Here is a 22,233-nt window from a genome sequence, read left to right as displayed (position 1 = left end):
TTAACTGACTTGCCTAGTTAAAAAATATATACTATGAATAAATAAAATGCCAATAACAGATGATCTTCTGTGCCATAACGTGTCAGACCTCTTGGAAGAGGCCATGACATGTTAACATACAGGAAGGCTACTATCAAAGTACACTGACAGGAAGAAGCATATGTTCATCTGTCTATAGAAATCATCAGAAGACAAAGGGAACCAAGAACAGCGGAGATGACTCTCTTTACAGTACAGTTTTTATTAGCCAGGAAATAAATTATATTTTTAAAAAGCAGAGTCATGAACAAAACAAAAAAATAATAATGCAGCATATCAAAGAAGTTGAGCCCAAAGCCAGAATACTCCCATTCAAACAATGTACAGCATTATATATTTTTGTTCTCAAAGTAGGGACACACATTCATCTGGTAATGTTATGATCAATAAAACCTCGTTTTTACTCAAGGCTCCAGATATGCAAGTAGGGAAGGAGAGGAAGAGATAGATGGGTAATCAATCATAAGACATGCATCTACCATCATCACAACCACACTTAAAACTGAAGCAAGATGTCAGTCTAGTCTCTTGACACAATAAGACCTGCTCTACCTGACATTTCTGTGCAGAGAGAAAAACATGAATTATTACAACAAAAGTTGAGTTTATGTCCTAGTTTAATACTGTTCATTTGTTTTTACTCATAAAGTGGCACAAATTGTCATCTTAAAACATTGTTGAACATGGCTAAAATCCAGAGAAGCGCTAAGTGTATCAGAATGAGTTACATTAAGTACATTACATTACTCTGATAACATATCTTAAGAATGCACTAATTGTAAGTCACTCTGGATAAGAGTGTCTGCTAAATTACTAAAATGTAATAACACTTTGCCAACGTTCCAAATGACACCTTATATAGTGCAGTACTTTTGACCAGAGCCATATTGGCCCTGGTCAAACAGTGGTACACTAAATAGGAAATAGGGTGGCAATTGAGACACACTCTTCTTCTCCAGGTTGTTTTGATGCAACAACTACAGCAGTGATGCATAACCATTAACGTCAGATACCAGGGAAGGAAGACATGAAAAACAACAATGGTACTAAAACCAGTCTACCTGCTGGACACAATGTCATTCAGTGGACGATATAACTGCATAAACTGTCAATTATGATATTAACACACACTTTTTATTCACAAAGCGCTGATATCCTTCAGAGTAACTGTTCAAAAGTTGAACTAGTCAGTCTGTTGAGAAATGTAACTAGCTCATGTGGAGAGCCTCTTATTGCCAACAGATTACAGGTAGTAGAAGAGTTATCCACACATTACATCACCTGATAGAATAAACAATTAACTATTTTGGCAATAATCAGTATGTGTGTACATGTGTTTCTCATAGGTGTCCTCCACTGTAGAACAGTGGACTATACAGTACTGGGTAGATATGTAGTGTGTATGAATGAAACATGGTAGGATGAAGTAAAGCCATGGCATCATGCCCAAACAATTCATAACTGCTAAATCCCAAGTAATGTTTCCCCTCATCTGACAATAACTTTGTCTTGAGGTGTCTAAATTGATTCCAATGTGGTTGCATTCAATTCAGTGAGAGAAAAGAGGAAATTGCTACCTAGCCTGCATCCCAAATAGCACCATATTCCCTACAAAACTAGTGCACTATATAGGGAATAGGGGGCACAATTTAATTTCCCACACTATAACATTATCCCAATGCCAATAGTAAAACTCAAACAAAAAAAAGAGTCAAAGAGGGATAGTGTTATTAAGTCATCTCATACATTTCATCATGTAACATTAATAAGTGGCTATGTACACCTAGTATCCCGCTACAGACCGGACCTATTTATCAAACACTCGCATACAATCTCATACAAACAAACCACATTGATACAAATTAAATAAATAAACAAGTCAACAACACACGGCCCCAACACTTTTCTAGTTCTTCCATCCTCACCCCACTCATATACTGCAACACACAATCTTCTGTAAAAGGTGGTGGGTAGGGTACATTAATAGCAACGCCATTGCTTTAGCAACATGACCTCTCACCACAGGAAGTGCTCCAGCAGTTGGGGCTCTCTAGATATTGCACTGGAGGGATTCTACTATTCTATATATAAAAGGAGAATATAAACTACTTTTTCCTATATAGGAAACAAATGACTTTTCCCTTTATAGGAAATTTAAAACTACTTTTTGCCCCCAAAAGTATTAATTTATATTTTTTAAATGTAACCTTTATTTAACTAGGCAAGTCAGTTAAGAACAAATTCTTATTTACAATGACGGCCTAGGAACAGTTGGTTAACTGCCTTGTTCAGGGGCAGAACGACAGATTTTTACCTTGTCAGCTCGGGGATTTGATCCAGCAACCTTTTGGTTACTGGCCCAGCTTGCTATCCACTAGGCTACCTGCCACCCTAATACAGTACCTAGGGAATATGGTGGCATTTGGGAAGAAACCTGGGTCATGAACAGTCATGACACCTACTCTGGTCTGACAGCAATACACCTGTCATATCATGCACTGGCTATGGATGGGGGAGAAAGAAGAGGAGAGGTACAGGAGACTCAAAGATCGCTAGAGAGCTTTGTGACTTCAATCGATCGATTGGACGACGCTGTGCAGCATTTACAAATGATACACACAACACACAAATGTTCACAAAAATAAAAATGATAATTGAGAAGGAGAATGAAAGTGATATATAAAACCATTCAGACACACTGACCTACAAGGTAGGAAACAGAAAAGTGATGGTCTCGTTTGTTCTCACCCTGCGACTGGCTGATACGTGAGGAGCCATGACCTCTGAGGGATGTGGCAGTTGGGGGGGGTGGAGCTGGATGGAAAAGTGACACACACACACACACACACACACACACGTGTGATGGGACCTCAGATGATTGCAAGACTTCTAAGGAGCAGCAAGCTGTCAAGGTGCAGACACACACACACACACAGTACATTTGGCAAAATACACTCCTCTCAATGTCCACTCCATAATGATAGACTACTAGTCCATTAGTCCTCCTGTCTGTCTGTCTCTGTGCGGACTGCGTAAGGAGGGTAAGGCAGGGAGTTTGTTTATTTAATAATGTCTCTACTGTGATACTGAGACTGTCAGTCAGCCCCACTGTTCTCCTCCTCCTGGCCCCCGGGTGGCGCCACAGTCTGAAGACTACACCATCTATCTCATACAACTAACTGGCCTGCCCCTCCCCCTTCCAGCCGCAGAGAGACTTTGTCTTCTGAAACAACCACTGCTCCCTCCCTCCTCTTCCTGTGTTTCCTCTTCCTCCTGCAGCAGTGAGGATCCAGCCAGGTCAAGCAGTAGGTAGATAGGTGGTTCCATTCCAGGTAAGTGGGTTCTATGCCATGTAGATAAAGGTGTTGATGTCAGTCTCGTCCCGTTTGATGTATTTGTGTTCGATGAGCCACTCGATCTGTTCCTTGATCATCTTCTTCTGGGGCAGGAACATGTTCTTAAGGATCTCTACCAGCTCTGTCTGTAGCTGGGCGTTACTGATCCTCTTCCTCATCTTCATAATCTGGATGATGGCCTCCTGGAGAGAGGTGGGTGGGTCAAACAACGTACAGCATTATATCTTTACTCAATGTTGCACTACACATTCAACTGGTATGGTTATGATTTTCAGTCTAGGCTTGCAGGGTGGAAGGTAGTAGTGCGCCATTTAAGTCTTTGGGGGGGGGGGGGGGGTGCTGAAACTACAGGTTCCTCAAGTTGTACCTGTAAACTTGTAACATTACCTGGGTTCTTAATATTCTCAGCTGGACAATGCCCTCGTTCTCCTCCTCTCTCATTCGCTCCGTGGTCAGCTGCAATCGACCAATCAGATTAATCTTGCCTCTTTTCTGGACCTTGGAGTTTTTACTAAGAAACAGAGACTAAAGAACTCAATATCCCATCAGAAATCACACCTGAAACTGCTCCGCAACAGTCCATCCAGGTCTTCAGTAGGAAACCATGACAATATAGCTTTCATCAACATTCAAACTTCTCCAAAATGAATGATGAGTTAGAATACATACAGTTAGTTACATTAACTAAATAGAACATGAATCAACATGGTAAACCAACAGCGGTTGCAGTGAGGTGCAATTAAGGTAGCAAAACTCTCCCATCTTTCCCAAAATCCCAGGTTTTCCAGAAATTCCAGAGATTCCAGAGATTCCTGGAATCAGGTTGGAAAAAGCAGGAAAATCTGGAATGCTTCAATAAGTAATTTTTTGAAAACGTGGGAATTTGTGGCAAGTTACCAGAATGTTGTAATGCTAGGTACATTCAATGCCTTTATTTAGCTCTGGGGGCTAACACATTTTTGTGGGTTCAAAGTTAGTGTTGTCGCTACGTACATGAGAGAAAAGTCCTGGTTGATGAAGAACAGGGTGCTGTCAGTGAAGTCTTTAGGGGAGGAGACTGAAGGCTCATAGGACAAAACTTGTCTTTTCAGCTTAGGGAACGCTACCAGAGACTAGAGACAGAGAAGAGACAGCAGAGAGGGAAAGAAAGAGGTCATTTGTTTGTTCTCTCAGGCTCTTCTTTGTGTATGAACTGCGTTTATATTGGCATGTGTGCTTTCATTTTTCAACCCCAGAGAGTGTGTGTGTGTTACCCAGAGTGTGCGTCGTAGCTCAGCATCAGGCAGCTCGGTAGCCAATTTAAGGTTCTCAAAGCTGATTCGCTCCCGCGGCCGCTGGTTCCAGGCGAATAGGACAGCTAGCTGAAAGGTCGTGACCTCAAGGTCATAATGACCCATTTCATTCTTGAAGGTGATCTAAACATACATGCACGCACACAGGCATACACCCCCCACACACACACAGGGAGAGGAGGGAGATTACTATTCCGTTGGACATGAGGTGATAGTAGTTTTCCCACGGGTTATATTTCTGAGTGTGTGTGCACTTTGTCTGTATCTCCCACTCACAATGCCATTGGACATGAGGTGGTGCCAGTGTAATTTCCTCCCGCTGTGGTTCCTCTTGTAGAAGTCTTCTACCTCTGGGATCAGATCCTCCAGCTCAGTAGGCAGAGATACAAACACCTTCTCACTGCTCCTCGACCACGCCCCCGCATTCAGGATCTTTATATTCACACTGTCAGCTGGAGAGAGACAGACAGAGAGAAGGGGGGGAGACAGAGAGAGGAAGGAGAGAGAGAAACAGAGAGACAGAGAGTATTAGTGCATTACTATGGTACACCAGCAGGAAGAGTATGGAGGCCGTGGTTAATAATCACACAAGCTCAAGCCATAGGTCTGTGTGTTTGTTACCTCGTAGAGCAAGTGTGCGTTACCTGGTAGAGCCAGCTTGTTGTGTTTGTGCATCTCCTTGAAGACCTGGTTGAGATCGTCCGATACTTTAATGTCCTGGAACATCCTGGCCAGCTTATTCACATAGTCTGCAGGCATCCCCACCTCCTACAAACACACACAACCCAGGGGGAAAAAACACAATCAAAAGGGGGTATAGAGAGAGAGAGAGAGAGAGAGAGAAAAAGAGTGTGTGTGTGTGTGTTTTTACCCTGAGCCACTCCACCATGTTCTCTTCTATCTCACTGTCAGCTGAGATGTCCAGGATCAGTCTTCTGGTCAGGTGGGCTTTATGGTACCTCATAAACACATCCTTATTCTGAACATACTTCAACACCAGCAACTAGAGAGAGAGGGGAGGGAGGGAGAGAGAGAAAACACAACATAATTCAACACCAACAGCTAGAAGAGTTCGGGATGAACAGGATAGAAGACTACGGCTGCATCCTAATTCTACACCCTTCTCGTCATGGATTTTACAACAGCCAATGTTTACACCAATCCAATGCTTTAAAATCCATGACTAAGTGTTTGAGAATGGGGGCTCATTCTACAGTACTATGGTAGAGTCTTCACCACTTCTTTGAGTTTGAGTTCTATCTCCTCTGAGGTGAGTTTCTTGCTCAGGGTGGTTTTCCTCAGCAGCATGTCACAGTAGTTAGCTAGCAGCTCTGGACACTTCGACTCTGGCTGGGTTTTCAGACCTACCCTGTAGAGAGACACACATATGAATAGTACACATAGAAATCTAATTACTAAAACAGGCATCTACATTCAAGTCTATGGATGCATCCCGATTCTTCACCCTTTCTCCGAAGTCTACACGTGCACACTTTCTTGCGTGAATTTGACAATAATGGAAACTACCTCCAGCCAATTGTTACACAAATCATATGCTTTTAAATCCATGATGGGGAGTGTGAAAATGCACCCTAAAGAAAAGGGTAAAGAATCAGGATGCAGCTAAAGTTCCCGTGATGGGTGGACCAGCAGCCATACTAACCCATAACCAAGGAATAAATATAAACATAAAACCCAGGTTTGTCTTACCCTTTCTGTTTGAGGGGCAGCTCCAGTTTAAAGATGGTGGCATCGTTCACTACAGCTTTGTAGGCCTGGAGAGAAACACAGAACTGTCAAACCTCCCGCTCTCCTCTTTTTTTCTCCTCCTCCGCTCACCCCCACCCCCCTTTTCTCTACAGCTGCTCCATTCACCCCTTTTCTCTCGCTGCATCTCTCATCTCCCTTTTTTTCTCCTCCGTCCATCCCTTCTCCTCCCCATCCCCCCTTTCTCTCTGCTCCTCCATTCAGTCTTCTCCCTTCACCCCCTTTTCTCTCACTGTGTGTGTGTGTGTGTGTGTGTGTGTGTGTGTGTGTGTGTTACCTTGTCTCTGGCAGTGAGGAATCGAGGGTCGTCCTGAAAAGCCTCCTTCGCCAGTTTACTGAAACGGTTAAACAACATCAGCAGCTGCTCCACGTACTTCTCAGAGTCCTACACACACAGGAATAAGAAGAAAAACATACAGATATACTAGCTGATTTTGAGTGTGTACATGTTTTACTATACTATATTTTACTAGTACCAGAAATCCTCACAAGAATAGTAACCAACTCAAATTCAGAGAAGTGAGGACATTTTAGGCATATCAGTTAGGGTTAGGATTAGAATTAGGGTTAAGGAAAATAGGATTTTGAATGGGAATCAATTGTTGGTCTGCAAAAAGTCCTCACAAGTATAGTAAGACAGATCTGTGTGTGTGTACATACAGAAGTGATAGTCTCTGCAGCAGCCACCATATCAGCCAGCCCAGCGTTCATGATGTGATCCTCCAGATCTTTCAGCATGGGCTCTATCCCACTAGGAACCTTATCCATCAGGGAAAACATCAGGTGGAGCTCTGCAGGGTGAAGGACATTAACGTCACACAAAGAAGGACCCTCCTCTACAACCGGTCCCAAGGCTGGTGGGTAAAAGTAGTACTGTAACGTGTTACTCACTGTCTGTCTCGTTGCGTTTGATCATGCCGGGACATTCGGCCAGGATGGTTTCTTTAAACGACGTCACCAGAGCGTTCACACAACATTCCATCAGCTGGAAAGAGACATTAGAGACTGACATTGATCTACCTCATCTGTTGACTGTGAATATGAGTTTAAACCAGTCTATACAGACTCATGGGTAAACAGTCTGTCTACTCACTGCTTGGACAGAGTTACATTCACGACGAGTCTCGAGGTATCGAACTGCCCTCTTCTCCTCTTCCCTTAGCTTTGTGTCTGCCTGCAAGACACACACGATCAGTGAATGTATACACACCCACTAAGAAATGGTCACAACAACAACATACGGACACGCACTCTCTCCAACACACACAGAGAGAGAGAGAGCAGTCCTTACATATTTCATGTAGTTCTGGACTCCATTCTGCTGTAGGTATGATGGGGCCTGTGTTCTGTAAAACCTCTCAGTTGAGTCCAGGTAGGCCTTCTCAAAGTTATCTCTGTAGATCTGGAGCTTGTCTTCAGGATTAGAGCACAGGTTGACTACACACACACACACACACACACACACACACACACACACACACAGTCAACATACCATACTTCACAAAAACTTGCCATATAAAATATGTGGATGGTTTGCCACTCAGTGTGTATATGTCCTACCGTATGATTCTCGTACTCCTATAACCAGCTGGGAGTCAAAAGCCTCTCCCAGCCTCTCAGCGTGAACCAGCTTCATAGCACTGTCCTGAAGACGGCTTTTTATGTTGGAGAAGATCGACTCGTTCCATGTGTCCAACATCAACTAGAAGAGAAGCCGATGGGTATAGAGAGAGGAAAAGAGAGAGTGTAAGTAAGCAGGATGAGACAATTGACACATGCTATCAAAAAGAAGAGCATTGTCCATCTCTCCCCTCTCTCTTCCTCCTCTCCCCACTCTCATCACCTTGCGTACGATGCTGTCCTCAACGTTAGACTTCTTGTTGCTGCCCTGCTTCCCCATCAGTGTAATCTCCAGCTGACAGAACGGTTTGGGCAGGATGTCACACTGTGTGAAGAACTTTCGCCACTCCACAATGTAGGCCTTCAGTAACGCTGTGTCATCCTGATGACTCAACACACGCTGCCATGGAAACACAGGTCAGAGGTATGTTGCATAGGTAGAGGTCAGGAGTTTAAGGGTAGCCTCTTGCCTGCAACTGTCATTACTGTACTGGAAAGGGGTGTGTGTGTGTGTACGCATGCATGTGTGTGTGAACAGCACATTCCAAACTCAAATGTGATTTCACCCCTTACCAAAATCCTTCCCCTGTAACCCACATTCCTACTTACATTCTGAGCTTGTTTGATGAAGTCTAGGATGTCTTCTTTGAGCGCCTGGTGGATCTTAGCTGGGCCCTTATCATCCCACAGACACACAGCATGGACATCTCTGCAACACACAATAATAAGCATAAGGTTTTTGTGTGTCTCTGCTTTGCAGTTTGGTGTGGTGTGATGCAGTGTGTGTGTCTTACGAGAAGAGGTCAAACCACTGCTGCTTGGTGACAGCCTCCTGTCTCAGTAGCTTGAGAACGATGGGCCTCATCAGGTCCCACTTGTCCTCAAACTGCAAGGAGCCTTTATTCTGAAGAGAGATGATACTACTGTTACTACTCAGGGTCGTATTCATTAGTGCACACTGTCAAATGTTTTGCAACAGAAAATGAAAACAAGTGTTTATTTTTGGACAATTTCAAGTAGACACACCTGTTTGCTTCTGTCTCGTGCCATATGAATATGACCATGTACTCACTATTCTCCACCACACTACCCAGTACCTAAAACCATTCATTTTGGATAGCGCCAGAGAACGAACACAGTTCATACTTACTAACCCATTACTCAGTAACTTGCTACTGCCTGACGCTGTTCAGAATGAACGCATGTTTAATAGTAATTTTTATCATTCTATTATTTTAAAACATAACGTTACAATGATCCAGTTCGCTAAAATAAAACCTGCTTCAACTAAAACATTAGCTACAGACTACATTGTCAACAGTGTAGTTGCACCCAACTCTGATAAATCTGTAACAGTCAAGACTGTAATATGTAGTTAGTTAGCTAACTAGTAACACTAACGTTATTGTGCTGGAGAGCTGTCACTCGGAACTAATGTTAGCTTGCCAATTCAGCTGATTGTTCCACTACCTGGACAAGCCTGCTGCATATTCTCTTACAGTTTGACGTGGACAGTTACTACAATGAACTGTGTATGATATTACTGATGAACTGTCAATTTAAAATACGAAATGTTATGCCGGTGACAACTCAATTGCACGTTAGCCAGATGGCTGGCTAGCTAGTCTTAGCATCCCTTGCTAGCTAACTAGCAAGAAATACATATCTGTTTCCTTCAGTTGAAAAATAAAAGCTGACAAACAGTGTCCGTTGTCTTTTTAAAAAAAAAACTGCTTCATTAACTTATTTACATCCAGACTATGGGCATCGGGCGCATAATTAAATCTTCAAATCCGGGAGAGGCTCTTACCTTTAACAAATTCGACGTCGCCATGTTTCCTCCAACTTGTGCCCTCCTCGCACAATCTCGCGAGTGTGTGGTTGGAGGGGATTGGGTCATGGAGCTTCCTATTTAGCGCAATAAAAATGTAGATAAAAAGGGCTAGATATTTGGCCAGTTTACAGTATTGTGTCATGACATGTTATCTGCATGTTTATGTGCTGCTCTTTGCACTTAAGACATTGCACCAAATAGGATTTTGCAGGTGTTGGAAAATGCATACAGTAGGCCACAGTTGCCGTGTCTGGACCAGTGCTAAATTTAGCTTTTGACTGCCATGGAACCACTGAGTTTTATTACAGGTCAGTACATGGTATGTACAGTAGCTATGTGACTTGGAGACAAGTGAGTAACATAGAGAAGGGATATGGACCCTGATTGAATCCACACAGCCTTCCTCTCCATTCCTTCATTCAAGCCTTTCCTTCCTTGGAGTAATTACCTGGCTGAAATTAAGTAATCACTGATCCAAATACCCCCCACCCAACTCCCACAGTTTCACACACCCCACTTTCACCCACTTTGTACCACCCACTTTCATTCATATGTTTAAATCCACAGCCTTCCTCTCCTATCCATCATTCATTGTACCAGCCACTTTCATCACTACTATAACACCTATCATCTGAAAGCACTAAGTGATCTTTGCACTTTGATTAGAGAACACTGTTAATCATTCAGCCCAGGTAGCACAGTAGAAAGGAAAAAGCCTCAGTCCAGGCAGCACACAGCAGTGTATTCCCCATCCCAGTACCCCACTGTTACAGTGAGACAACATGGCTGAGAAAGACCCAGAGGGGATTATAGCTACAGACCCCAGCAACAATGATGATAGAAAATGCCTTATTATCCGGAAGCTTCTGAAGTTCAACCCTAAAGAAGTGTTTACGTGGTGAGTCTATGGGGAGAGAAAACTCAATTAGAAAGAGAGAGAGATGTTATAATAGTGACAATCTGGATCCCATATGGCACCCTATCCATTATATAGTGCACTACTTTTAACCAGCTCCCTATGGGCTCTGGTCAAAAGTAGAGCACTATATAGGGAATGAGGTGCCATTTGGGACATATAGTGATGTAGTGGAGGTCTTTCAATGTCCAAGAATGTGTCCACTGTCCAGTAGCCTAGTCCGAGTTGTGTATGTCCCTGGCAGCTAGCATACAGTAGCCAGGACGGAGTTGTGTATGTCCCTGGCAGCTAGCATACAGTAGCCAGGACGGAGTTGTGTATGTCCCTGGCAGCTAGCATACAGTAGCCAGGACGGAGTTGTGTTGAAACCCTAATGAAGGCTATAGGGCCAAAACATGTTGCTTTTACCAATAAAGACACAGCTTAATCAATGTCCACTGTCTTCCAAGAGTTGCTGAATTTCCTCTTCACGTATACCTTTGTCCTAACAGGCAGCTGGTGAAGACAGTTGCTATGGGTCAGGGTTTGGCTGCTCTCATCTGCGGCACAGCAGTTACATCCCAGTACCTGGCTTCAGACTACCACGTGGACGCGCCCATGCTTCAGAGCTTTATGAGCTACACACTGCTCTGCCTCACCTACACCACCGCTCTGCTGTTCAGAACAGGTACACACACATACTCTCAGGCACACCAACGTGCTGTTCTGAAGAACAGGTAGTCTCTCTCACACACACACACTCACGCACACCAATGTTCTGCTTTGAAGAACAGGTAGTCTCTCTCACACACACACACCACCCCAGGGTGTTCCTCGTCAGAATATTTGTCAACTCTATAAAATGTCATAATTGTGTAGCAGTGCAATAACCTCCAGGCTACCCTCTCCTAACGTGCTGTAGGGGATGAAAATATGTTTCCAATTTTAAAGAAGAGGTGGTGGAAGTATCTCCTACTAGGCTTGGTGGACGTCGAGGCTAACTACACTGTGGTTAAGGCTTACCAGTACACAACACTCACCAGTATACAGGTCAGAACTACGAGAGTGTGTGTGTGTGTATGTCTGTATGTTTTTGTTTTGTGTGTGTGCGAGCTTGCGTGCCTGCTTGCCTGCCTGTGGGAATGGGTGTATGTGTGCATGTGTGTGTGTGCACTGAGTTACATTGGGGCAAAAAAGTATTTAGTCAGCCACCAATTGTGCAAGTTCTCCCAATGAAAAAGATGAGAGAGGCCTGTAATTTTCATCATCGGTACACTTCAACTATGACAGACAAAATGAGGAAAAGAAATCCAGAAAATCACATTGTAGGATTTTTTATGAATTTATTTGCATATTATGGTGGAAAATAAGTATTTGGTCACCTACAAACAAGCAAGATTTCTGGCTCTCACAGACCTAATACACACAACCTCTTTAAGAGGCTCCTCTGTCCTCCACTCGTTACCTGTATTAATGGCACCTGTTTGAACTTGTTATCAGTATAAAAGACACCTGTCCACAACCTCAAACAGTCACACTCCAAACTCCACTATGGCCAAGACCAAAGAGCTGTCAAAGGACACCAGAAACAAAATTGTAGACCTGCACCAGGCTGGGAAGACTGAATCTGCAATAGGTAAGCAGCTTGGTTTGAAAAAATCAACTGTGGGAGCAATTATTAGGAAATGGAAGACATACAAGACCACTGATAATCTCCCTCGATCTGGGGCTCCACGCAAGATCTCACCCTGTGGGGTCAAAATGATCACAAGAAGGGTGAGCAAAAATCCCAGAACCACACAGGGGGACCTAGTGAATGACCTGCAGAGAGCTGGGACCAAAGTAACAAAGCCTACCATCAGTAACGCACTACGCCGCCAGGGACTCAAATCCTGCAGTGCCAGTACATGTCCAGGCCCGTCTGAAGTTTGCTAGAGAGCATTTGGATGATCCAGAAGAAGATTGGGAGAATGTCATATGGTCAGATGAAACCAAAATATAACTTTTTGGTAAAAACTAAACTCGTAGTGTTTGGAGGACATAGAATGCTGAGTTGCATCCAAAGAACACCATACCTACTGTGAAGCATGGGGTTGGAAACATCATGCTTTGGGGCTGTTTTTCTGCAAAGGGACCAGGACGACTGATCCGTGTAAAGGAAAGAATGAATGGGGCCATGTATCGTGAGATTTTGAGTGAAAACCTCCTTCCATCAGCAAGGGCATTGAAGATGAAACGTGGCTGGGTCTTTCAGCATGACAATGATCCCAAACACACCGCCAGGGCAACGAAGGAGTGGCTTCGTAAGAAGCATTTCAAGGTCCTGGAGTGGCCTAGCCAGTCTCCAGATCTCAACCCCATAGAAAATCTTTGGAGGGAGTTGAAAGTCCGTGTTGCCCAGCAACAGCCCCAAAACATCACTGCTCTAGAGGAGATCTGCATGGAGGAATGGGCCAAAATACCAGCAACAGTGTGTGAAAACCTTGTGAAGACTTACAGAAAACGTTTGACCTCTGTCATTGCCAACAAAGGGTATATAACAAAGTATTGAGATAAACCTTTGTTATTGACCAAATACTTATTTTCCACCATAATTTGCAAATAAATTCATTAAAAATCCTACAATGTGATTTTCTGGATTTTTTTTTCTCATTTTGTCTGTCATAGTTGAAGTGTACCTATGATGAAAATTACAGCCCTCTCTCATCTTTTTAAGTGGGAGAACTTGCACAATTGGTGGCTGACTAAATACTTTTTTGCCCCACTGTATGTCCGTGGCAAATAAAATAACATTTTATTGGTCACATACACATGGTTAGCAGATGTTATTGCGAGTGTAGCGAAATGCTTGTGCTTCTAGTTCCGATAATGCAGTAATATCTAACATGTAATCTAACAATTCCACAACAACTACCTAATACACACAAATCTAAGTAAAGGAATGGAATAAGAATATATACATTTAAATATATGGATGAGCAATGACAGAGCGGCATAGGCAAGATGCAATAGATGGTATAAAATACAGTATATACATATGAGGTGAGTAATGCAAGATGTGTAAACATTATTAAAGTGGCATTATTAAAGTGACTAGTGATCCATTTATTAAAGTGGCCAATGATTTCAAGGCTGTATGTAGGCAGCAGCTTCTCTGTTTTAGTGATGGCTGTTTAACAGTCTGATGGCATTGAGATAGAAGCTGTTTTTCAGTCTCTCGTTCCCAGCTTTGATGCACCTGTACTGACCTCGCCTTCTGGATGTATGTGACTATTCTGGTGTGTCTCTCTGTCTTCCAGCTGCTGGACTGTTTTGTGATCCCTGTGTTGATGATACTCTCCTGCTGGTTCCTGAAGACGTGCTACAGACCTGTCCACTACGTCTCTGTGTGTGTCTGTCTGCTGGGGGTGGGGGCCATGGTGGGAGCTGACCTACTGGCTGGACGAGACCTGGGATCCAGTAAGAACCCACTCCATTCATTAATTCATTACTTTAATCTCTCAGTTCATATAATAAATAGTAACATATTGACCTCATCTCTTTCCTCATCCTCCTCTTCTATCTATCTCCTCTCCTGCCTCTATCCTTTTCTCCCTCTCTCTCCTAGCCTCAGATATTCTGCTAGGTGATGGCTTGGTCCTGCTCAGTGCCAGTCTATATGCTGTGTCTAACGTGTGTCAGGAGTACACCGTCAAACACCTCAGCAGAGTGGAGTTCCTAGGCATGGTCGGCCTGTTTGGCACACTCATCAGTGGCATACAACTGTAAGTGTGTGTGTGCACATGTATCTGCATGTATCGGATATGTGTGCATGTTCGGGGAGAAGGTAGTAGAATGGGAATGTGGTTGATTTGAGTGATCTGCTGTGTTGCTACAGGGGCGTTCTGGAGCATAACAATGTGGCAAACATCCAATGGGACTGGAGAATCGGTTAGTACCACATAAAATAAAATATACAAGGAACTGCCAAAATTAAGGAAACACTTTAGTAAATTAGGGATTCAAAGTATATTGAAAGCAGGTTCTTCCACCCAGGTGTGGCTCCTATGTTAATTAAGCAATTAACGTCCCATCATGCTTAAGGTCATGTATAAAAATGCAGAGTTTCCCATTATTTTACCTACCATGTCTAGAAGAAGAGATCTCAGTGACTGAAAGAGGGGTCTGAAAGGAGCATAGGGGGTTTAAAGGCTGTGTGTCTCAGTCACCAAATCTCAATCCAATTGAACACTTATGGGAGATTCTGGAGCGGCACCCAACACAGCATTTTCCATCAACAAAACAACAAATTATGTAATTTCTCATGGAAGAATGGTGTCGTATCCCTCCTATATAGTTCCAGATGTTTGTAGAATATATTATAATGCGCACTGAAGCTGTTGTGGCAGCTCGTGGTGGCCCAACGCCCTATTAAGACACTTTATGTTAGTGTTTCCTTTATTTTGGCAGTTACCTGTACATTTGTTGATATTTTGTATGCATTTTTTTATTGAACAGATAGGACAGCGCAAAAGAAGGAAAGTAAGGAGAGGGTTTGTTACAAAGTAGCTGTGGGTCTGGGATTCGGTAGTGTTAACCACTAGACCACCTCAGGCCACCGGTTATTACCTCTCTCTTAGGATTACAGAAGTGGTGGTGGCAAGGTTACAGAGAGTACAGAATGTCTGCTGTGTCAGCTTGCAGAAGAACAGTTTCCACAGCTCTTTGCTGCTCTTTATCTTGTGCAAAAGTTGATCTTCCTTGTTTATAATAATTTTTGCCCTGTATAATGTTTGTGTTTTTCTGTTCAGGCCTATTGTTCTCTGACTATGCCCAGTGTATAAGTAGAAGATATTAGTACTTTGTTGATTCCAACTTGGGAAATTGTTTTATCACCACAAGCATCATCAACGACAAGGATCAATAATATTCAGATATGAACACATAATAAAATATTAAAAGGACAGATGCACATTAGGAGCGATAAGAAACAAATATTAGAAATGCTGTTGTCTGCCATACTCTGGGAAAACAATGTTCATTTTATCATGTATAATTCTTCTCTCCCCAGGCCTGCTGTTTGCTGGCTATGCCCTGTGTATGTACACCCTGTACAGCTGTATGCCCATAGTGGTCAAGAAGACCAGTGCTACAGCAGTCAACCTCTCCCTGCTCACTGCAGACCTCCTCAGCCTCTTCTGTGGCCTGTTTCTCTTTCAATACACGGTTAGTACACACACACACTGGGGATAGTAGGTACAGTAGGTTGAGCCATTTGACAGTTCAGTTGCTGATTGTGTTTCTCAATAGATAAAGAGACTAGTTAATCAATGATTTGATGACTCCAATGATGGATGATAGATTGATTGATTGCTGCAGTACTATGTCTGTACTCACTGTAATCTCTTTCAAACTAGTCTAATCTAATCCCTGTGCGATCAAGGAGGCAGTTGTGATAAGAACAGAAACAGAGATAGCAGGATCCATCCCCTAGAGCTGTCCTGTCACAGGACACCGCTGTCCTTATTTTAAAACATCTTAGTCCTGAAGAGAAATGGTCACCGTGACCCTGTTCAGTGTGTTGATGACTGTTAATGTGTAATCTCATATAGCACATCTGGTGTGTGTGTGTAGTTCTCAGGTTTGTACATGGTGTCTCTGGTGATCATCCTAGTGGGCTTCATCGCATTCAACACCGTGGCAACGACCCCTGACCCTGCAGACCCCATCGCCCCCTCCGTGGGCTGGGAGGAGGCCGGCTACGACAACCCTGATGACATCATCGAAGAAGTGGTGGTGGCGGTTTTGGAAGAGGAAGAGGGTGAACACACAGGGGTGTCATGGAATCAGAGAACACAGAATAAGGAAGTACCGGCAGAGGGACGGAGTACCAAGATGTGATCTGATCTACTAGACGAGCACTTCCCGACTGTCTATAGCTGTTAAACTCCTTGTCTCCTTTCTTTAATTTGTGCCATTCCAATACATCTACAGATTGTGTATATATGTACAGTATAGGTATGTTGTAATATTTGTCCACTAGTTGACTTGGCAGGAAGAATAATAAATGTTTTATTCCACATTCATTGTGGGGTGTGTCAAGTTAATGAGTGAGTCTTCATTGATATCAAACCTGGTTGGAGCATAAACCCAATTAAGAAATATTTTATATGCAGGGCTCAATGCGTGCAACACTACCTAATTAAATTATTATTATTTGAGACAACAAAACAAAAAACACAATCGAAGAATGGGACCCTCGTTTTTTTAATGAAGAAATACTTGATACTTGAAATCTTTGGAATGAGGTCGCACGTTGAGTATTTACACGTCATGTCCTCGCGTTGCTTCGCTCTTCCGGTAGGTAGAGAGCTGTCCGTAGTGCTGAAACAGTTATTAGCACGCGCACAACATTGTTTACAAACATCGGATCTGATCAGCTCAGCTCATCAAATCTATGGACAGAACGTTTGTTTTTCCCGAGCTAGTGCTAGTCAAATACTTTATTATAAACAGTTAGCGAACTAATAGTCTGCTTTGTGATTCACTCTATATATGATACTAAACAAGGCACGGAAGCAATGCTACTGAACTACTTTGGGACAAATAATAATTTACATGTAGACACCTCCTCCGTGCGTTTACAGACAGTTGAGATATAATAAGGTAGACTGCATGCAAATGTTTTTCTTAACCCTCTCCCTCTGTCAATCATCCATCTTTTTCCCTGACTCCTAAACTGTCTAACCAGCAATGACCGATAGACAGACTACCAGGCTATAGAGCTTGCACAGGCCCCATATGGAAAATAATCATGAAAATGAAATAAGAATATTGTAAAGCAGAAGAAGATTATTTGTACAAACATCTAAGAAGTAATCTAACAAGGATCTGGTAAAATGTATGTTTTTCCTTATATGTCAGTGCTGTATTGTATATGTGTATATGTATTGTATATGTGTTAATTTATATGCCTTATATGACATACACAATTGAATACATTACTGTGGTGCATTTCCTAAAAAGATATTGTAAGACATATTTGAGACAAAATATATGAATTATGTTCTGAGAATGTAACCTCTACAAAATAAATGTTTTCTTATAGGTTTCACATTGTTTTTTACAAGTCAACATATAAAAACATGACAATTACTATGAGAAAAATAAAGTATTTGCATATAAATGTTCAAGTATGAGTTTCCATGGTTAAGGCTGGGCAGAACCTCTTACTGAACTGTTGATTTATCTACAGCTATGCCTTGGTCTCCCATCCAGGGTTTTAACCAAACCCTGGCCTATTTAGCTTTGATATTTTTCACTGACTACTACCAATGTGCCATCATGAGAATGATTGTTGCGAGATCTCCACTTAATAACTAAATAGAGTCACTGCTGCTATCAGTCATTCCTCCTCCCTCCCTCCTCTTCTCTCACTCAGTTGATGCCCCTAGTTTGCATAATAGACAACCTTAGAATATAAAACTGATAAAGTTTTCCTGATTCTGTCCCAGACTCTGGAGTGATCATGGACCCACGGTCTGAGGGATCCGACCCCCGGTCCGAGGGAACTGACTACGTTCCCAACAGTATTCCCTATGTTCCGGAGCACAGGTCTGAGCTGTGTGTGTCAGAGGCTCACAGCCAGCAGCTACTGGGCATGCTCAGATCGTTCAGAGAGCGAGGCCTACTGTTTGACTTCACTATAACAGTCCAGGACCAGACCTTCCCCTGTCACCGCTGTGTCCTGGCAGCCTGCAGCGACTTCTTCAGGTTGGCGTGTGTGTGTGGGTTTGTGTGTGCGTGCATCTGTACGTGTGTGTGTGTGTGCTCTAAAGGTTCTCTGTCTGCAGGGCCATGTTTGAGTTGGACATGCGTGAGTGTGGTGATAGGATGGTAACCCTGGGTAACCAGTCCCCAGAAGCCGTGCGCTGCTTCCTGGACTTCTGTTACTGTGGAGAGATGGTCGTCACCCACGAAAACGTAGACATGCTGTTCCAGCTCGCCTCTTTCCTACAGGTACACTACATCAGGGGTAACCCTTACCCTAACGGCACCCTACCCAACGCCCTACATAGTGCACTATTTTTGACCAAAGCCCTATGGAGCATGGTCAAAAGTAATGCACTATCAATGGAAGAGGGTGCCATTTGGAACAAATACTAGATCTGGGTCAGATGCATACTGTATGTCAAATCCATTCAGAAACTTGAGAGGTGATATTGATATATTGACCGGTGTTCCATTTCCCAGGTGTCTGTGCTCTTCAGAGCATGCAGTGACTTCCTGACAGGAACCCTGGAGCTCTCCAACTGCCTGATGCTATTGGCCCTCGCCGAGGGATATGGCTCTGCCTCCCTCCTCCAGCAGGCCAATGAGTTTGTAGTTCAGAACTTCCACGACCTCTCAATGACTACAGACTTCCTGGATATGCCGGTGAGGAGCCACTCTGATAAGTTTCCATTGTCATTCATTGAGACTCATAAAAAGACGTTTGTGCATTGAAATAAAAGGGCCCTAGTACACCTGATTCAACATATCAGCTCATCATCAAGTTGAATTAGGTGTGTTAGTGCTAAGGTAAATACATCCCTCTGTGTCTCACTTTAGCTTTTGAGAAAGTCACTATCCACTCTGTCACTCCCCCAAACCCTTTTCTTCCTGAAGTGTGCAAGGGTCCACTCCCCCTGAAGGATTTAAAAGCATTGGATTGCTTTTAAATACTAACGTTGTATATAGACTCTTTTTTTCTTTTTTTCTACTCTGTTATTGACTTGTTTATTGTTTACTCCATGTGTAACTCAGTGTTGTTGTCTGTTCACACTGCTATGCTTTATCTTGGCCAGGTTGCAGTTGTAAATGAGAACTTGTTTTCAACTAGCCTACCTGGTTAAATAAAGGTGAAATATTTGTTTTAAATAAATAAAAACGTTGGGAAGCACTGATTTACTTCCTGTCCTCCCAGTTGGGCGTGCTCGAGTTATGTCTGGGTTCGGACAGTCTGAGCGTGCCCAGTGAGGAGGTGGCGGTGAGGTCATCCCTGAGGTGGACAAGTCACAACCTCCAGACCAGACAGAGGCTGTTGCCACGCCTCCTAGCACTGCTACGGCTACATCACGTACCCACACACACCCTGCAGGTACACACATGCATGCAGGACCCCCCCCCCCCCCCCCCCACACACACACATACACATATGCATGGTTCTTTTTACCAGTCAAAATGTATTGTGTATGTGTGTTCAGGCCCTGGCCCGGACTGAGAATCTCCTCTCAGGGGACCAACTCTGTGTTAGTCTGGTCAGTGATGCAGTGAGTAGACAGACACAGCTCAGTGGTCTACTGCCAGACGCCAGACCAGCCACCACACAGTCTTACATCTACATCCACAAGACAGAGGAGAACGGAGATATACACCACAGCTTCTGTTACTGCCTGGACACAGACCAATGGAGAGAGCTACCTCAGGGCCAGGGGGTGGGTTTTAGTATGACCCCTGACCCCTCAGGCTCTTCCCTCACCAGCTACGCCGAGAAGGTATACAAACACAAACACACATGCACACACACACAGGCAGTAACACATAGTGGAGTGGTACAACTGAATTTACGCTTTGATCAACTGTCATTATTTTATATCTCCTCTCCTCTCTTTAAGTTGTTTGTGACAGGTGGTTGTCGGGGCAACTGTTGTCGCACGGTGCGTCTTCACGTGGCAGAGCCGTTCCATGATGCGACAGCAGAGGTTTGGTGCTACTGCCCAGTTACACACACCTGCACCCCTGCCCCAGACATGGGGAAACCCCGTACCATGCACACAGCCATCACCACCCTGGACAGACTGTATGTGCTAGGAGGGAGGACCAGAGGAGAAAGGGAGGGGACTCCTAGCCTAATGGAGGTGAGAATGAAGATGATGATGAGGATGATGATTATGATGGTTCTGATGATGATGATGATCGTCTGTAGGTGGAGTACTACGACCCCCTGGCCAAAACCTGGACTTCCGTCAGCCCTCTGCCCACTGCTATCTACTACCCAGGTACGGAACACACACAGAAACATACATACACAAATGCACACAGACACACAGACACCCACACACAAATATAGAAACCCCAACACACATACACACACATACCTCTAACCCTCCCTGTGTCCTCGTATTACCCAGAAGCCAGTGCGTGCGGCAGCATCATCTACACACTGGGTTCGTCAGTGGAGATATCGGACTCCTTCAACCCTTCGCTGGACTGTTTCCTGCGCTACGATGCTGTTTCTGACCAGTGGAGCCACCTGGTGGCAGAGTTTGGTCAGTTTTTCCACGCCACCCTGGTCAAGGCTGTGTCCGTCAACAACATTTTACACCTCTGTGACTTGTCGACGTATAAGGTGACTGACTTGTTGATTGACTGGTTGATTGATTGATTATTTGATTGATTGAAGTCTCCATCTATAAGTCTTTATATTTATTCCTCCTTCATTTAATCAGGCAGGTCCTATTGACATAGATACAGTACATGGGGACTTTGTCATTAAAACAAACTTGACAACTATTCTACAAAACACCAACTCACCACACCTGACCAGTCTGAGTCCTGTGTTCTGTGTTCTGTCCAGGTGTACAGTTTCTGTCCAGAGACGTGTGTGTGGCAAGGGGAGGGGTCGTTCGAGTGTGCCGGGTTCAACGCAGGCTCCGTGGGCGTGGCCAACCGAATCTACATCCTGGGAGGAGACTACTCACCTGATGAGATCACTGACGAAGTCCAAGTGTACCACAGTGGGCGGGGCCAGTGGGAGGAAGTGACACCAATGCCACGCCCCCTGACAGAGTTTCACTGTCAGGTCATCAGCTTCAACAGATACAGAGACCCCTGGGGAGGAAGGGACATGTAACACACACACACTACCTGGGGACTAAAAGCTGCACTCCGCATCAATAAAATAAATTATGTTTTGTCATACCTCGAGTATTTATTAGTTTTATTACATTTTATGTTATATATTTATTTATAAACTGGGTGGTCGAGCCCTGAATGCTGATTGTCTGACAGCCATGGTATATCAGACCTTATACCATGGGTATGACAAAACATGTATTTTTTACTGTTCTAATTACGTTGGTAACCAGTTTATAATAGTGATAAGGCACCTCAGGGGTTTGTGGTATATGGCCAATATACCATGGCTAAGGGCTGTATCTCCACGTTGCGTCATGCCTAAGAACAGCCCTTAGCCATGGTATATTGGCCATATACCACAACCCCTCGTGCCTTATCAAATAAAATAAAATGTTTTTGGTTACATACACATATTTAGCAGATGTTATTGTGGGTGTAGCGAAATACTTGTGCTCCTAGCTCCAACAGTGCAGTATTATCTAACAATTCACAACAATACATACAAGTCTAAAAGTAAAAGAATGGAAGTAAGAAATATTTAATTTGGACAAG

At 43.6% G+C, this 22,233-nt stretch overlaps 3 protein-coding genes across 3 annotated transcripts; 2 read left to right on the top strand and 1 right to left on the bottom strand.

Moving 5' to 3' along the window:
- Nucleotides 1–221: 221 nt before the first annotated feature.
- On the bottom strand, nucleotides 222–9,943 carry LOC139382386 (cullin-5-like). The gene is made up of 19 exons (XM_071126395.1): nucleotides 9,885–9,943; nucleotides 8,869–8,978; nucleotides 8,684–8,783; nucleotides 8,298–8,474; nucleotides 8,015–8,156; nucleotides 7,746–7,891; nucleotides 7,548–7,628; nucleotides 7,346–7,439; nucleotides 7,115–7,245; nucleotides 6,732–6,839; nucleotides 6,398–6,462; nucleotides 5,924–6,056; nucleotides 5,559–5,690; nucleotides 5,332–5,455; nucleotides 4,964–5,139; nucleotides 4,649–4,810; nucleotides 4,389–4,507; nucleotides 3,783–3,906; nucleotides 222–3,577 (listed from the first exon to the last, which is right to left on the bottom strand). The coding sequence occupies exons 1-19, from the start codon at nucleotides 9,906–9,908 to the stop codon at nucleotides 3,383–3,385; spliced, it is 2,343 nt and encodes a 780-aa protein (XP_070982496.1). The 5' UTR covers nucleotides 9,909–9,943; the 3' UTR covers nucleotides 222–3,382.
- Nucleotides 9,944–10,690: 747 nt separating this feature from the next.
- On the top strand, nucleotides 10,691–16,683 carry LOC139382974 (solute carrier family 35 member F2-like). The gene is made up of 8 exons (XM_071127256.1): nucleotides 10,691–10,806; nucleotides 11,316–11,491; nucleotides 11,726–11,853; nucleotides 14,103–14,262; nucleotides 14,411–14,567; nucleotides 14,681–14,733; nucleotides 15,854–16,008; nucleotides 16,417–16,683. Exons 1-8 carry the CDS (start codon nucleotides 10,691–10,693, stop codon nucleotides 16,681–16,683), a joined length of 1,212 nt encoding a protein of 403 aa, XP_070983357.1.
- Nucleotides 16,684–17,536: 853 nt separating this feature from the next.
- Nucleotides 17,537–21,995, top strand: LOC139382844 (kelch repeat and BTB (POZ) domain containing 3). The gene is made up of 10 exons (XM_071127081.1): nucleotides 17,537–17,683; nucleotides 18,297–18,555; nucleotides 18,636–18,801; nucleotides 19,036–19,218; nucleotides 19,748–19,921; nucleotides 20,028–20,318; nucleotides 20,439–20,681; nucleotides 20,750–20,822; nucleotides 20,955–21,172; nucleotides 21,401–21,995. Exons 2-10 carry the CDS (start codon nucleotides 18,311–18,313, stop codon nucleotides 21,674–21,676), a joined length of 1,869 nt encoding a protein of 622 aa, XP_070983182.1. The 5' UTR covers nucleotides 17,537–17,683; nucleotides 18,297–18,310; the 3' UTR covers nucleotides 21,677–21,995.
- The last annotated feature ends 238 nt before the right edge of the window (nucleotides 21,996–22,233 follow it).

Source organism: Oncorhynchus clarkii, chromosome 24 (assembly GCF_045791955.1).
Source record: "Oncorhynchus clarkii lewisi isolate Uvic-CL-2024 chromosome 24, UVic_Ocla_1.0, whole genome shotgun sequence".
Lineage (NCBI taxonomy): Eukaryota > Metazoa > Chordata > Actinopteri > Salmoniformes > Salmonidae > Oncorhynchus > Oncorhynchus clarkii.
Note: the sequence above shows the minus strand (reverse complement) of the source record. Positions and strands in the feature narration are given on the sequence as shown.